Source organism: Oncorhynchus gorbuscha, linkage group LG18 (assembly GCF_021184085.1).
Source record: "Oncorhynchus gorbuscha isolate QuinsamMale2020 ecotype Even-year linkage group LG18, OgorEven_v1.0, whole genome shotgun sequence".
Taxonomy (NCBI): Eukaryota; Metazoa; Chordata; class Actinopteri; order Salmoniformes; family Salmonidae; genus Oncorhynchus; species Oncorhynchus gorbuscha.
In genome coordinates, this window is record NC_060190.1 from 77161992 (window position 1) to 77180658 (window position 18667).

At 40.8% G+C, this 18667-nt stretch overlaps 1 protein-coding gene across 9 annotated transcripts in view; it reads left to right on the forward strand.

Moving 5' to 3' along the window:
• The window catches only part of LOC124004047 (dedicator of cytokinesis protein 3-like), a 465878-nt gene that overhangs the window by 399122 nt on the left and 48089 nt on the right, over positions 1-18667 (forward strand). For 7 of the 9 annotated variants that reach the window (XM_046312789.1, XM_046312790.1, XM_046312794.1 and 4 more), the window contains 9 exons: positions 406-506; positions 2933-2991; positions 3523-3671; positions 4913-4998; positions 5604-5630; positions 5773-5868; positions 7266-7326; positions 9607-9700; positions 14090-14238. In XM_046312789.1, the coding sequence (XP_046168745.1) occupies positions 406-506; positions 2933-2991; positions 3523-3671; positions 4913-4998; positions 5604-5630; positions 5773-5868; positions 7266-7326; positions 9607-9700; positions 14090-14238 (822 nt within the window). The remainder of the gene's footprint in view (positions 1-405; positions 507-2932; positions 2992-3522; positions 3672-4912; positions 4999-5603; positions 5631-5772; positions 5869-7265; positions 7327-9606; positions 9701-14089; positions 14239-18667) is intronic. The other 2 variants (XM_046312791.1, XM_046312795.1) reach the window with 1 other exon arrangement.

Consider the following 18667-nt stretch of genomic DNA (forward strand, 5'->3'; position numbering starts at 1 on the left):
AGTGTAGTTAGGGTTAAGGTTAGGAATTAGCATTAGCAGTGTAGTTAGGGTTAAGGTTAGGAATTAGCATTAGCAGTGTAGTTAGGGTTAAGGTTAGGGTTAAGGTTAGGAATTAGCATTAGCAGTGTAGTTAGGGTTAAGGTTAGGCATTAGCATTAGCATTAGCAGTGTAGTTAGGGTTAAGGTTAGGCATTAGCATTAGCAGTGTAGTTAGGGTTAAGGTTAGGCATTAGCAGTGTTAGGGTTAAGATCTGCCTCCAGAACAAGATTCATGACCCAAAAAACGCTAACCTGCCCCTTTCCTCCCCTTCTCCTCTCACAAGATGTCCATGAGACATTGAGTATCATTGTTTAAGTACTATTTTTTGTCTTGCTAATGTATGTTGTATGTGTGTCACTGACCAGGTGTGGAACTCATACTTCAGTCTGGCTGTTCTCTACATCAGCCAGCCCAGTCTACAACTGGAGAACACCACCCCAGCCAAGAGGAAGAACGTGTTGGACAAGTATGTACCCTCAAAGAGTTCCCATTCAATCACCATCGTTTACCATTTCTCTTCAAGCATCTTGTTTTCTTTGATTGTACAGAGAATGTGTTGGACGAGTAAGACTGCTTACAGAGTGGCCTGCCACTCTTCATCATGGTTTATCACTTGTCCTGAAGCACGCTGTGTTGTCTCTAAAGTGTTCATCTGTACAGTAACGACCTCCATCTGTACAGTAACGACCTCCATCTGTACAGTAACGACCTCCAGTGTTCATCTGTATAGTAACGACCTCCAGCTGTACAGTAACGACCTCCATCTGTACAGTAACGACCTCTAGTGTTCATCTGTACAGTAACGACCTCCATCTGTACAGTAACGACCTCTAGTGTTCATCTGTACAGTAACGACCTCCAGTGTCCATCTGTACAGTAACGACCTCCATCTGTATAGTAACGACCTCTAGTGTTCATCTGTACAGTAACGACCTCCAGTGTCCATCTGTACAGTAACGACCTCTAGTGTTCATCTGTACAGTAACGACCTCTAGTGTTCATCTGTACAGTAACGACCTCTAGTGTTCATCTGTACAGTAACGACCTCTAGTGTTCATCTGTACAGTAACGACCTCCATCTGTATAGTAACGACCTCTAGTGTTCATCTGTACAGTAACGACCTCCAGTGTTCATCTGTACAGTAACAACCTCCATCTGTACAGTAACGACCTCTAGTGTTCATCTGTACAGTAACGACCTCTAGTGTTCATCTGTACAGTAATGACCTCCATCTGTACAGTAACGACCTCTAGTGTTCATCTGTACAGTAACGACCTCTAGTGTTCATCTGTACAGTAATGACCTCCATCTGTACAGTAACGACCTCTAGTGTTCATCTGTACAGTAATGACCTCCATCTGTACAGTAACGACCTCCATCTGTACAGTAACGACCTCCAGCTGTACAGTAACGACCTCTAGTGTTCATCTGTACAGTAACGACCTCCGGTGTTTGTAGTGGAGTATAGATCATTGCTGGGTCAATATCCGGCTAGCTAGAGGGACCACTTTTCTTACAGTGTTCGTCAAACATTGAATTGCCTGAGGTTGTAAGTTTTAATCTCATACCGTAATAGTGATTTTGCTGAGATAACTGTCTGCTCATTTGTTTCCTTCTAGTTTCATTATCATTTTATGCCGTATCTGACTTAAAAATCAAAGTTTATTGGTCACGAACACAGATTTTCAGATGTTATTGCAGTTGCAGCTAAATGCTTGTGTTTCTAGCTCCAACAGTAATACCTAGCTAAATGCTTGTGTTTCTATCTCCAACTGTAATACCTAGCTAAATGCTTGTGTTTCTAGCTCCAACAGTGCAGTAATACCAAACTAAATGCTTGTGTCTCTAACTCCAACAGCAATACCTAGCTAAATGCTTGTGTTTCTAGCTCCAACAGTAATACCTAGCTAAATGCTTGTGTTTCTAGCTCCAACAGTAATACCTAGCTAAATGCTTGTGTTCATTGCTCCAACAGTAATACCTAGCTAAATGCTTGTGTTTCTAGCTCCAACAGTGCAGTAATACCTAGCTAAATGCTTGTGTTCATTGCTCCAACAGTAATACCTAGCTAAATGCTTGTGTTTCTAGCTCCAACAGTAATACCTAGCTTAATGCTTGTGTCTCTAGCTCCAACAGTGCAGTATTACCTAGCTAAATGCTTGTGTTTCTAGCTCCAACAGTAATATCTAACTAAATGCTTGTGTTTCTAGCTCCAACAGTATTACCAAACTAAATGCTTGTGTTTCTAGCTCCAACAGTGCAGTATTACCAAACTAAATGCTTGTGTTTCTAGCTGTTCAACAGTAATATTTAACTAAATGCTTGTGTTTCTAGTTGCCCAGTTCACTACCTAGCTAAATGCTTGGTGTTTCTTGCTGCAACAGTGCAGTAGTATCTAACTAAATGCTTGTGTTTCTAGCTCCAACAGTGCAGTAGTACCTAGCTAAATGCTTGTTCACGTCCTGTTTCTCATGTTGCCCTGTTCACTTCCTGTTTCTCACGTTGTCTTGTTCACTTCCTGTTTCTCACATTGCCTTGTTCACTTCCTGTTTCTCACATTGCCTTGTTCACTTCCTGTTTCTCACACAGTTTATTTCAAAGGAGAGCTAATAGAGTACCAGGCTTCAGTTTAAAATATGCAAGCTCCATTTCTGATATTCCCTTCACACTTGAAGCACACACTGTAGACATCTGTAATGCTGTGATCTTCATAATGCTGTGATCTTCATAATGCTGTGATCTTCAAGGAATAATGTTCTTCAGTCTTTCAGTACATTTCCTCATCTGTTAACTGTGGAAATACCCAAAAATATATCATATCCAATACATGTCCAATATTCTTCAGTTAGAGATCTGTGTCTGTGGTTTTTCACCTGTTGTTTTGTTTCTAGATATGGTGACATGAGAGTGATGATGGCCTACGAGCTGTTCAGCATGTGGCAGAACCTCGGTGAGAGTTGCTCTCTATCTCACCCTTTATCGTGCTATGTAGCATTACATTTTAAATGTAGCATGTAGAGAACCTACTGTACTGTAGGATCCTCAACCATGTATACATTTACCCATTCTCTCTCACTCACTCACTCACTCATTCACTCACTCACTCACTTCATCACTCACTCACTCACTCACTTCATCACTCACTCACTCACTCACTTCATCACTCACTCACTCACTCACTCACTCACTCACTCACTCACTCACTCACTCACTCACTCACTCACTCTCCCAATCAAACATACAGAATGTTCACTTGGTACTTAGGTAGCCTAGCGGTTAGCGCGTTGAGACCAGTAACCAAAAGGTTGCTGGATCGAATCCCCGAGCTGACGAGGTAAATATCTGTCGTTCTGCCCTTGAGCAAGGCCCTAAAACCACTGTTCCCCGGGCACGTTGGATGCCGTTCATTGCGTCTGGTTGAAAGGAAGTGTTTTTGGGGTTATTTAATGTAAAGTCTGACTCCTCTTCCTGTCCTCTCCAGGTGAGAACAAGATCCACTTCATCCCAGGTATGATAGGTCCGTTCCTGGGTGTGACCCTGGTGCCTCAGGGGGAGGTCAGGAACATCATGATTCCTATCTTCCACGACATGATGGACTGGGAGCAGAGGAAGAACGGGAACTTCAAACAGGTACACACACACACACACACACACACACACACACACACACACACACACACACACACACACACACACACACACACACACACACACACACACACACACACACACACACACACACACACACACACACACACACACACAGGTTTGATCTAACTACATGTATATACAGTAGGTTTGATCTAACTACATGCATATTACAGTAGGTTTGATCTAACTACATGTATATTACAGTAGGTTTGATCTAACTACATGTATATACAGTAGGTTTGATCTAACTACATGCATATTACAGTAGGTTTGATCTAACTACGTGCATATTACAGTAGGTTTGATCTAACTACATGTTTATACAGTAGGTTTGATCTAACTACATGTATATTACAGTAGGTTTGATCTAACTACATGCATATTACAGTAGGTTTGATCTAACTACATGCATATTACAGTAGGTTTGATCTAACTACATGTATAAACAGTAGGTTTGATCTAACTACATGTATATTACAGTAGGTTTGATCTAACTACATGTATATTACAGTAGGTTTGATCTAACTACATGTATATTACAGTAGGTTTGATCTAACTACATGTATATACAGTCAGTTTGATCTAACTACATGTACATACAGTCAGTTTGATCTAACTACATGTACATACAGTCAGTTTGATCTAACTACATGTATATACAGTCAGTTTGATCTAACTACATGCATATTACAGTAGGTTTGATCTAACTACATGTATATACAGTAGGTTTGATCTAACTACATGTATATACAGTAGGTTTGATCTAACTGCATGTATATTACAGTAGGTTTGATCTAACTACATGTATAAACAGTAGGTTTTATCTAACTACATGTATATTACAGTAGGTTTGATCTAACTACATGTATAAACAGTAGGTTTGATCTAACTACATGTATATTACAGTAGGTTTGATCTAACTACATGTATATTACAGTAGGTTTGATCTAACTACATGTATATTACAGTAGGTAAAGGGGGGCCCTCTTTCACCCATATTACATCCATTTCTTTCACGTACAATATTTTCAAAAATTACAATGCTCTCTTCATGCAGTCGTGGACGTCACAGAGTGTTTATGGCTTATTGACGGGGATAAATATTTTTACCAGGTTTGACTATCGTTAGAGAGTGAGATTTAAAGTTTGCCTTGTCTCTCGTTACACCCGGTGTTATAACGGCAGAAGAAACAGGGCCTTATTCTCACTGTTCTGTGTAGGTGGAGGCAGAGCTGATAGACAAGCTGGACAGTCTGGTGTCTGAGGGGAAAGGAGACGAGAACTATAGAGAACTATTCAGCCTGCTGTAAGTAGAGGAATATACACACACACACACACACACACACACACACACACACACACACACACACACACACACACACACACACACACACACACACACACACAGACACACACAGACACACACACACACACACACACACACACACACACACACACACACACACACACACACACACACACACACACACACACACACACACACACACACACACACACACACACACACACACACACACACACACACACACACACACACACACACACACACACACACACACACACACACACACACACACACACACACACACACACACACACACACACACACACACACACACACACACACACACACACACACACACACACACACACAGACACACACACACACACACACACACACACACACGCACCAACCCCATCACACACACACCAACAAACACCAGCGCGCACACACCCAACACACAACCGTTTCTTTACCTGCTACCTTGATAACCCTGTGTGTTGGATCTAACCTGTTGGTTTCTACCTGCTATGATCAACATGTCTTTACCTCTTACGTTCATAACATTGCATTTGCTTGGCTCCTCTTTCTGCTGCGTGTGGGATTAGAACCCAGCTCTTTGGGCCTTACCCCAGGTAAGATAACACAGCTCTAACGGCCTACTGCCACTAACTCCTCTCTACGTCCTGTCGAATGATGTACTCACAGAGATCACTCAAAATCTAGGCCCTTGGTGGTATTGATTGATAAGGCGTTTGTGTGTGTCTTTGTCTCCAGTCTGCTGGAGAAGATTGAGCAAGAGACGTGGAGGGAGACGGGAATCTCCTTCGTCACCTCTGTCACACGGCTGATGGAACGACTGCTGGACTACAGGTGAGACTAGATAGGTCTCCAAACGAAATAGATAGGTCTCCAGGCGAGATAGATAGGTCTCCAGACGAGATAGATAGGTGTCCAGACGAGATAGGTAGGTCTCCAGACGAAATAGATAGGTCTCCAGACGAGATAGATAGGTGTCCAGACGAGATAGATAGGTGTCCAGACGAGATAGGTAGGTCTCCAGGCGAGATAGATAGGTCTCCAGACGAGATAGGTAGGTCTCCAGGCGAGATAGATAGGTGTCCAGACGAGATAGATAGGTCTCCAGACTTGATAGGTCTCCAGACTAGACAGGTCTACAGACTAGATAGATAGGTCTACAGACGAGATAAATAGGTCTACAGACTAGATAGGTCTCCAGACTAGATAGGTCTCCAGACTAGATAGGTCTCCAGACTAGACAGGTCTACAGACTAGATAGATAGGTCTACAGACGAGATAGATAGGTCTACAGACTAGATAGGTCTCCAGACTAGATAGGTCTCCAGACTAGATAGGTCTCCAGGCGAGATAGATCTCCAGACTAGATAGGTCTCCAGGCGAGATAGATCTCCAGACTAGATAGGTCTCTAGACTAGATAGGTCTTCAGACTAGATAGGTCTCCAGACTAGATAGATAGGTCTCCAGGCGAGACAGATAGGTCTCCAGGCGAGATAGGTCTCCGGACGAGATAGGTCTCCGGATGAGATAGGTCTCCAGGCGAGATAGATCTCCAGACTAGATAGGTCTTCAGACAAGATAGATAGGTCTACAGGCGAGATAGATAGGTCTCCGGACGAGATAGGTCTCCAGGCGAGATAGATCTCCAGACTAGATAGGTCTTCAGACAAGATAGATAGGTCTCCGGACGAGATAGGTCTCCGGACGAGATAGGTCTACAGACTAGATAGGTCTCCGGACTAGATAGGTCTACAGACTAGATAGGTCTCCGGACTAGATAGGTCTTCAGACAAGATAGATAGGTCTACAGGCGAGATAGATAGGTCTCCAGACTAGATAGGTCTCCGGACTAGATAGATAGGTCTCCAGACTAGATAGGTCTCCAGACTAGATAGGTCTCCAGACGAGATAGGTCTCCAGGCGAGATAGATAGGTCTCCAGGCGAGATAGATAGGTCTCCAGACGAGATAGATAGGTCTCCAGACGAGATAGATAGGTCTCCAGACGAGATAGATAGGTCTCCAGACGAGATAGATAGGTCTCCAGACGAGATAGATAGGTCTCCAGACGAGATAGATAGGTCTCCAGACGAGATAGATAGGTCTCCAGACGAGATAGATAGGTCTCCAGACTAGATTGGTCTCCACTTGTTGTTATGTAAACGTGGAGGGCAGAAGATAAGATTCATTACTATTCACCAATAACTGGACCGGTTCCTCTCTCTGTTTAGGGACTGCATGAAAGGAGACGAGACAGAGAACAAGAAGATTGGCTGTACTGTCAACCTGTTGGTAAGATACTATAGACTCTGTCTGTACTGTCAACCTGTTGGTAAGATACTATAGACTCTGTCTGTACTGTCAACCTGCTGGTAAGATACTATAGACTCTGTCTGTACTGTCAACCTGCTGGTAAGATACTATAGACTCTGTCTGTACTGTCAACCTGCTGGTAAGATACTCAACTGTCTGTCAACCTGCTGGTAAGATACTATAGACTAGACTCTGTCTGTACTGTCAACCTGCTGGTAAGATACTATAGACTCTGTCTGTACTGTCAACCTGCTGGTAAGATACTATAGACTCTGTCTGTACTGTCAACCTGCTGGTAAGATACTATAGACTCTGTCTGTACTGTCAACCTGCTGGTAAGATACTGTAGACTCTGTCTGTACTGTCAACCTGTTGGTAAGATACTGTAGACTCTGTCTGTACTGTCAACCTGTTGGTAAGATACTATAGACTCTGTCTGTACTGTCAACCTGCTGGTAAGATACTGTAGACTCTGTCTGTACTGTCAACCTGTTGTAAGTAGACTCTGTCTGTACTGTCAACTGGTAAGATACTGTAGACTCTGTCTGTACTGTCAACCTGTTGGTAAGATACTATAGACTCTGTCTGTACTGTCAACCTGTTGGTAAGATACTATAGACTCTGTCTGTACTGTCAACCTGCTGGTAAGATACGGTAGACTATGGCTGTACTGTCAACCTGTTGGTAAGATACTATAGACTCTGTCTGTACTGTCAACCTGCTGGTAAGATACTATAGACTCTGTCTGTACTGTCAACCTGCTGGTAAGATACTATAGACTCTGTCTGTACTGTCAACCTGCTGGTAAGATACTATAGACTCTGTCTGTACTGTCAACCTGCTGGTAAGATACTATAGACTCTGTCTGTACTGTCAACCTGCTGGTAAGATACTATAGACTCTGTCTGTACTGTCAACCTGCTGGTAAGATACTATAGACTCTGTCTGTACTGTCAACCTGTTGGTAAGATACTATAGACTCTGTCTGTACTGTCAACCTGTTGGTAAGATACTATAGACTCTGTCTGTACTGTCAACCTGCTGGTAAGATACTATAGACTCTGTCTGTACTGTCAACCTGCTGGTAAGATACTATAGACTCTGTCTGTACTGTCAACCTGCTGGTAAGATACTATAGACTCTGTCTGTACTGTCAACCTGTTGGTAAGATACTATAGACTCTGTCTGTACTGTCAACCTGCTGGTAAGATACTATAGACTCTGTCTGTACTGTCAACCTGCTGGTAAGATACTATAGACTCTGTCTGTACTGTCAACCTGCTGGTAAGATACTATAGACTCTGTCTGTACTGTCAACCTGCTGGTAAGATACTATAGACTCTGTCTGTACTGTCAACCTGCTGGTAAGATACTGTAGACTCTGTCTGTACTGTCAACCTGCTGGTAAGATACTATAGACTCTGTCTGTACTGTCAACCTGCTGGTAAGATACTATAGACTCTGTCTGTACTGTCAACCTGCTGGTAAGATACTATAGACTCTGTCTGTACTGTCAACCTGCTGGTAAGATACTATAGACTCTGTCTGTACTGTCAACCTGCTGGTAAGATACTGTAGACTCTGTCTGTACTGTCAACCTGCTGGTAAGATACTGTAGACTCTGTCTGTACTGTCAACCTGTTGGTAAGATACTATAGACTCTGTCTGTACTGTCAACCTGTTGGTAAGATACTATAGACTCTGTCTGTACTGTCAACCTGTTGGTAAGATACTGTAGACTCTGTCTGTACTGTCAACCTGTTGGTAAGATACTGTAGACTCTGTCTGTACTGTCAACCTGTTGGTAAGATACTATAGACTCTGTCTGTACTGTCAACCTGCTGGTAAGATACTATAGACTCTGTCTGTACTGTCAACCTGCTGGTAAGATACTGTAGACTCTGTCTGTACTGTCAACCTGCTGGTAAGATACTATAGACTCTGTCTGTACTGTCAACCTGTTGGTAAGATACTATAGACTCTGTCTGTACTGTCAACCTGCTGGTAAGATACTATAGACTCTGTCTGTACTGTCAACCTGCTGGTAAGATACTGTAGACTCTGTCTGTACTGTCAACCTGCTGGTAAGATACTGTAGACTCTGTCTGTACTGTCAACCTGTTGGTAAGATACGGTAGACTATGTCTGTACTGTCAACCTGTTGGTAAAACAACCCACAACCTGTCACACTGCCATCCTGAGATAGTGGTGTAAAGGGTTTGTCTTGTTTTTAATATATTGTGTCTGTTTGTTCCCTAGAACTTCTACAAGTCAGAGATAAACAAGGAGGAGATGTACATCCGCTACATCCACAAGCTGTGTGACATGCACCTCCAGGCTGACAACTACACAGGTAATACAACATCCACAAGCTGTGTGACATGCACCTCCAGGCTGACAACTACACAGGTAATACAACATCCACAAGCTGTGTGACATGCACCTCCAGGCTGAGAACTACACAGGTAGGATACTCACACACAAACCTATTCACTCACAAAGGGAAAGAGTGTACTAGCTAGGGTTGCTAAGCTACCTGTAATTTACCAAAGTTACCGGAATCTTCAGTACCTTTGGTTACAAAAAAAGGAAAATCTATGTCAATTTATCGAAAATGTGAGGGATTTATACTTGAATAAATGTTTTTTTTTTAAATATAAACGTAGCGTGTAACAGGTCCCGTGTTTCCTGAGCTGAAATAAAATATCCCAGAAATGTGCACAGATGTGTTTTACGTCCCTGTTTGTGCACAGGTGCACCTTGTGCTGGGGGACAGTAAAAGGCCACTCTAAAATGTGCAGTTTTGTCAAACAACACAATGCCATAGATGTCTCATGTTTTGGAGGAATTTTTATTTTGTTTTATTTCACCTTTATTTAACCAGGTAGGCTAGTTGAAAACAAGTTCTTATTTACAACTGCGACCTGGCCAAGATAAAGCATAGCAGTGTGACACAGACAACAACACAGAGTTACACATGGAGTAAACAATAAACAAGTCAATAACACAGTAGAAAAGAGGAAAGAGTCTATATACATTGTGTGCAATTGGCATGCTGAGTGCAGGAATGTCCACCAGAGCTGTTGCCAGTGAATTCAATATTCATTTCTCTACCATAAACCGCCTACAACATCAGGGAATTTGACAGTACGTCCAACCGGCCTCACAAACGAAACATTGACAACAAATACATATTGACATAGTGAAACGTATAAAAGTTTGTAAAAAATGTATATATTCTTTATAAAGCATATTTGATGCTGAAACCCTAATATTTAACACCAATGGCAATCAAATCAAATCAAATTGTATTTGTCACATACACATGGTTAGCAGATGTTAATGTGAGTGTAGCGAAATGCTTGTGCTTCTAGTTACGACAATGCAGTGATAACCAACGAGTAATCTATCCTAACAATTTCACAACAACTACCTTATTACACACAAGTGTAAAGGAATGAATAAGAGTATGTACATAAAAATACATGAATGAGTGATGGTACAGAACGGCAAGATGCAGTAGATGGTATAGAGTACAGTATATACATATGAGATGAGTAATGTAGGGTATGTAAACAAGATGCAGTAGATGGTATAGAGTACAGTATATACATATGAGATGAGTAATGTAGGGTATGTAAACAAGATGCAGTAGATGGTATAGAGTACAGTATATACATATGAGATGAGTAATGTAGGGTATGTAAACAAGATGCAGTAGATGGTATAGAGTACAGTATATACAATATGCAGTAGATGGTATAGAGTACAGTATATACATATGAGATGAGTAATGTAGGGTATGTAAACAAGATGCAGTAGATGATATAGAGTACAGTATATACATATGAGATGAGTAATGTATGGGTATGTAAACAAGATGCAGTAGATGGATATAGAGTATACAGTATATACATATGAAATGAGTAATGTAGGGTATGTAAACAAGATGCAGTAGATGGTATAGAGTACAGTATATACATATGAAATGAGTAATGTAGGGTATGTAAACAAGATGCAGTAGATGGTATAGAGTACAGTATATACATATGAAATGAGTAATGTAGGGTATGTAAACAAGATGCAGTAGATGGTATAGAGTACAGTATATACATATGAGATGAGTAATGTAGGGTATGTAAACAAGATGCAGTAGATGGTATAGAGTACAGTATATACATATGAGATGAGTAATGTAGGGTATGTAAACAAGATGCAGTAGATGGTATAGAGTACAGTATATACATATGAAATGAGTAATGTAGGGTATGTAAACAAGATGCAGTAGATGGTATAGAGTACAGTATATACATATGAAATGAGTAATGTAGGGTATGTAAACAAGATGCAGTAGATGGTATAGAGTACAGTATATACATATGAGATGAGTAATGTAGGGTATGTAAACAAGATGCAGTAGATGGTATAGAGTACAGTATATACATATGAGATGAGTAATGTAGGGTATGTAAACAAGATGCAGTAGATGGTATAGAGTACAGTATATACATATGAGATGAGTAATGTAGGGTATGTAAACAAGATGCAGTAGATGGTGTAGAGTACAGTATATACATATGAGATGAGTAATGTAGGGTATGTAAACAAGATGCAGTAGAGTAGATGATATAGAGTACAGTATATACATATGAGATGAGTAATGTAGGGTATGTAAACAAGATGCAGTAGATGGTATAGAGTACAGTATATACATATGAGATGAGTAATGTAGGGTATGTAAACAAGATGCAGTAGATGGTATAGAGTACAGTATATACATATGAAATGAGTAATGTAGGGTATGTAAACAAGATGCAGTAGATGGTATCGAGTACAGTATATACATATGAGATGAGTAATGTAGGGTATGTAAACAAGATGCAGTAGATGGTATAGAGTACAGTATATACATATGAGATGAGTAATGTAGGGTATGTAAACAAGATGCAGTAGATGATATAGAGTACAGTATATACATATGAGATGAGTAATGTAGGGTATGTAAACAAGATGCAGGAGATGGTATCGAGTACAGTATATACATATGAGATGAGTAATGTAGGGTATGTAAACATTATATAAGGTGGCATTGTTTAAAGTGTCTAGTGATACATATATTACATCCAATGTTTTCATTATTAAAGTGGCTGGAGTTGAGTAATTATGTTGGCAGCAGCCACTCAATGTTAGTGGTGGCTGTTTAACAGTCTGATGGCCTTGAGATAGAAGCTGTTTTTCAGTCTCTCGGTCCCTGCTTTAATTCACCTGTACTGACCTCGCCTTCTGGATGATAGCGGGGTGAACAGGCTGTGGCTTGGGTGGTTGTTGTCCTTGATGATATTTATGGCCTTCCTGTGACAAATCTTGTGGTTTAGGTGTTTTGGAGGGCAGGTAGTTTGCCCCCGGTGATGCGTTGTGCAGACCCTCTGGAGAGCCTTACGGTTGTGGGCGGAGCAGTTGCCGTACCAGGCGGTGATACAGCCCGACAGAATGCTCTCGATTGTGCATCTGTAAAAGTTTGTGAGTGCTTTTGGTGACAAGCCAAATTTCTTCAGCCTCCTGAGGTTGAAGAGGCGCTGCCTCGCCTTCTTCACCACGCTGTCTGTGTGGGTGGACCAATTCAGTTTGTCCGTGATAAAACGTACTACTGTCCCTTTGATGTGGATAGGGGGGTGCTCCCTCTGCTGTTTCCTGTTTCCTGATGTCCACAATCATCTCCTTTGTTTTGTTGACGTTGAGTGTAAGGTTATTTTCCTGACACCACACTCCGAGGGCCCTCATCTCCTCCCTGTAGGCCGTCTCATCATTGTTGGTAATCAGGCCTACCACTGTAGTGTCGTCTGCAAACTTGATGATTGAGTTGGAGGTGTACATGGCCACGCAGTCATGGGTGAACAGGGAGTACAGGAGGGGGCTGAGAACGCACTCTTGTGGGGCCCCAGTGTTGAGGATCAGCGGGGTGGAGATGTTGTCACCTACCTGGGGGCGGCCCTTCAGGAAGTCCAGCACCTAAGTTGATGGTTTCTATTTAGGATATTGTTTTGCTATTCTATTCTTTATTTTAAAATCATTTTATTTCATACATTTTATGTGTGATAAGGCCAGAGATAATTACAGACACCAGTGATAATCTGAAGTACCCCAAAAAGAACCGCTAGATGTCTTGTGATAGATTACATAAAATCCTTTCAAGATACCAAAATAATTCTAGTAGTTTATACCTTCCCTTTGCAAGTTAGTACTACCTAATATCTCTGAAATAGCACTTTTAACATTGCCATGCTTGTAAATAAGAATGTGTTCTTAACTGACTTGCCTAGTTAAATAATTGTTCAATAAATTAATAAATATTACAAATTAAAATACTTTACTCCCCATGAGTACAGTCAATACAGCTTCATATCCACACAACTTGAAAGGGAATGTCTAACAACTCTATTTCTATAGATATACAGAGACTGTTTTCCCCCTGCTGCTGAACTTGGAGCTGTTGTTCCCAATGAAGTACTGTATAAACTATATGTAGTATGTAACTCTCCATTTACCCTACTGTTGTACTGGGAGCTACTGCACTGAGGGAGTTCCTGCACTACCCGGCTATATCCTAGTGACGTATATAAATTATATGTTTGACTAAATGTTACTCTACAGTTCACCCTGCTGTTGTACTGGGAGCTACTGCACTGAGGGAGTTCCTAGTGACATATATAAACGATATGTTTGACTAAATGTTACTCTACAGAGGCTGCGTTCACCCTGCTGTTGTACTGGGAGCTGCTGCATTGGGAAGAGAGGCCTCTGAGGGAGTTCTTACACTACCCAGCCCAGAGCGAGTGGCATCGCAAAGAAGGCCTCAGTCGCAAGGTCATCCACTACTTCAACAAGGGAAAGGTAAGTGGAATATATACTGGAAAACACAGGAAGGTCATCCACTACTTCAACAAGGACATTGTAGGTGAGAGAACACAAGGGAAATCAACTGTCATCAATCGTTTCTCATAATCTAGGGTGTTCACCCATAAAAGTATGAATTCATTCGAGGTTTATATGTGCATTTAATAGAGCATTACGTCAGAAAACAAACCAATAGTCCAACCCTCATGTCTCTATCATGTAGGGTTCAAATGTTACAAATGATTCACTCTGAGAATGCAGCATGTTTAGAGGGAATGGAACATCATCAACATCGCTGCTCAATAGAACTCTGTGACGCTGCTCAATAGAACTCTGTGACGCTGCTCAATAGAACTCTGTGACGCTGCTCAATAGAACTCTGTGACGCTGCTCAATAGAACTCTGTGACGCTGCTCAATAGAACTCTGTGACGCTGCTCAATAGAACTCTGTGACGCTGCTCAATAGAACTCTGTGACGCTGCTCAATAGAACTCTGTGACGCTGCTCAATAGAACTCTGTGACGCTGCTCAGTAGAACTCTGTGACGCTGCTCAATAGAACTCTGTGACGCTGCTCAATAGAACTCTGTGACGCTGCTCAGTAGAACTCTGTGACGCTGCTCAATAGAACTCTGTGACGCTGCTCAGTAGAACTCTGTGACGCTGCTCAATAGAACTCTGTGACGCTGCTCAATAGAACTCTGTGACGCTGTTCAATAGAACTCTGTGGCGCTGCTCAATAGAACTCTGTGACGCTGCTCAATAGAACTCTGTGACGCTGCTCAATAGAACTCTGTGATGCTGCTCAATAGAACTCTGTGACGCTGCTCAATAGAACTCTGTGACGCTGCTCAATAGAACTCTGTGACGCTGCTCAATAGAACTCTGTGACGCTGCTCAATAGAACTCTGTGACGCTGCTCAATAGAACTCTGTGACGCTGCTCAATAGAACTCTGTGACGCTGCTCAATAGAACTCTGTGACGCTGCTCAATAGAACTCTGTGACGCTGCTCAATAGAACTCTGTGACGCTGCTCAATAGAACTCTGTGACGCTGCTCAATAGAACTCTGTGACGCTGCTCAATAGAACTCTGTGACGCTGCTCAGTAGAACTCTGTGACGCTGCTCAGTAGAACTCTGTGACGCTGCTCAATAGAACTCTGTGACGCTGCTCAGTAGAACTCTGTGACGCTGCTCAGTAGAACTCTGTGACGCTGCTCAATAGAACTCTGTGACGCTGCTCAATAGAACTCTGTGACGCTGCTCAGTAGAACTCTGTGACGCTGCTCAGTAGAACTCTGTGACGCTGCTCAATAGAACTCTGTGACGCTGCTCAATAGAACTCTGTGACGCTGCTCAATAGAACTCTGTGACGCTGCTCAATAGAACTCTGTGACGCTGCTCAATAGAACTCTGTGACGCTGCTCAATAGAACTCTGTGACGCTGCTCAATAGAACTCTGTGACGCTGCTCAATAGAACTCTGTGACGCTGCTCAATAGAACTCTGTGACGCTGCTCAATAGAACTCTGTGACGCTGCTCAATAGAACTCTGTGACGCTGCTCAATAGAACTCTGTGACGCTGCTCAGTAGAACTCTGTGACGCTGCTCAGTAGAACTCTGTGACGCTGCTCAATAGAACTCTGTGACGCTGCTCAATAGAACTCTGTGACGCTGCTCAATAGAACTCTGTGACGCTGCTCAATAGAACTCTGTGACGCTGCTCAATAGAACTCTGTGACGCTGCTCCGCAGCAGAACGGCGCTAACTTCAGACTTCAACTGACGAACTAACTAGTGGCTGCAGGTTCGTGAGTGAAAACATGGGCTTTTTTCTAAATGAAATCCACTGAATTATAAAAATAAATAGGGACTAAATATATAATGTATTTACAAAACTAAGTATAGCTTTAGCTAGTTAACAGGATAGCTAAGAGACACGATCCGCGAAGGACATCTGTTCCTGTTTTCATTCATTTCAAGTCTTTCCCTTTGAATCACTCCTCTCAATGTAAATTGATCGCCAATATAGGCAATGACTTTTATTTTATTTTTTGTATTTTAATAACAAATATTAACAAACAAAAGAAGAATGGTCTCATGCAAACAAGCATTCATACAAACTATTTACATGGCCAGGAATCCTAAACAAACTAATTATATTCATTAATAATACAACAAGTTTGAATTACCTTTTTGTTGTTCATTTTAGTTAAAGTATTATTAGCCATATTATTTAAATGTGAATTTATAAAGTGAGAAAAGTTTGGTTTTGCATTTGTGAATATGAAATGTACCTAATATTATTAGCAGTTGAATTAAATATACTACATCTTTATCCATGCCAGAATTTCAGAAATAAATCATTATATCAAAACCATTAAATTGTACAACCGGTCCTATTTTTGTTTTGTAACAAAATGTCAATCCCAGAAAATATACTATATTATACAGGTAAAAAAACGAATGAAAATGGTCTCCTTCTCCATTCCACAGAAATCACATTTAATCGTCAATATTCAACTTGAATCTTTCCAAAACATGTTTCACAGGATGAATTCTATGTCACAATTTTAATGAAACTTTGTTACTGATACAATATTTGTTAGCAATTTTCCATGCTTTCCCTCATTGTATATTACCGTAGATATCTGACCAAAATAATCTTGCTGAGGGAATTGTAGTATCACAAACAATATTCCTAATCTGTTTATTACTACATTTACAGTGGGGCAAAAAAAAGTATTTAGTCAGCCACCAATTGTGCAAGTTCTCCCACTTAAAAAGATGAGAGAGGCCTGTAATTTTCATCATAGGTCCACTTCAACTATGACAGACAAAATGAGAAGAAAAAAAAATCCAGAAAATCACATTGTAGGATTTTTTATGAATTTATTTGCAAATTATGGTGGAAAATAAGTATCGCTGAAATAATTGTCTATCTTCTTAGCAATGTTTGCTACATTATCTAAGAAAATATCCATATTGGAAGTTGACTGAGCTGATATATACAGATTCTGATAAAACTGGGCAACATGCTGAGAGATTTCTTTTGGGTTTTCATTGGGAATATTATTAATCATTAATTTACATATGGAAGTCTTTTCGCCTGCCCTTTTTTCTAAATTAAAGAAATATTCTGTATTTTTCTCTCCCTCTTCCATCCATTTTCTTCTTGATCTTACAAACACTCCCCGAGCCTTTTCCTCAAGGATACAGTCTAACTGCATGTGCAATGATGATAGCTCCAGTTATTCCTGATTAGTTGGTTCATTTTGTTTTTGTATAATCCATTATTCCCTTTATGATGTCATATTCTTTCTCTCTCTTGGCTCAAGCAATTTCTTTCCCCATTGAAATAGCCAAAAGCCTTATATCAAATTTCATTAGCTCTCAGTAACTTCCAAATCAAATCAAATTGTATTGGTCACATACACATGGTTAGCAGGTGTTAATGTGAGTGTAGCGAAATGCTTGTGCTTCTAGTTCCGACCGTGAAGTAAAATCTAACAAGTATCTAATAACTACCTTATACACGCAAGTGTAAAGGAGTGAATAAGAATATGCACCTATAAATATATGGATGAGTGATGGCCGAATGGCATAGGCAAGATGCAGTAGATGATATAGAGTACAGTATATACATATGAGATGAGTAATGTAGGGTATGTAAACATTATATGAAGTGGCATTGTTTAAAGTGGCGAGTGAGTTGAGTCAGTGTGTTGGCAGCAGCCACTCAATGTTAGTGATGGCTGTTTATGGCCTTGAGATAGAAGCTGTTTTTCAGTCTCTCGGTCCCTGCTTTGATGCACCTGTACTGACCTCACCTTCTGGATGACAGCGGGGTGAACAGGCAGTGGCTCGGGTGGTTGTTGTCATAACACAGGCACAATTCCAGTATTTCTCAATAATTCCTGCTACTTCTTAAATACTTAATTCTCTAGTAATGTCTTATTCATTTTCCAGCAACCTTTACTAACTTTCTTTTGGTTGACAAACCGTGCATATTTATCTTTATTGAGATCCCTTTGTGGTCTGTTAAAATCAATGGTTCAATCGAGACTGTATCAACCTTGTCGGCCATATCTTCAGGTATCAGTCAGAAATCAATATGGGATTGTATAGATACATCTTTGGTACTCCATGTAAACATAATCTTATATCTCCAAATATCTAGAACACCTAACCTTAGACATATATTCCTTATCTCACAAACATAATTACTATCCTTAGGAGGCCATCTATCTAGATTATCATGTAATACTGTGTTAAAATCCCTACTACTTTGGCCAATGGATATTAAGACATAATTTAACTTAGTTTCCTCTCAATTTCTCTAAATAAAATACAGTACCTTGACTTGTTATGGGAAGCATAAGTATTTACAACAATGAATTGAACGTGGTTGACATCTACCAATAGT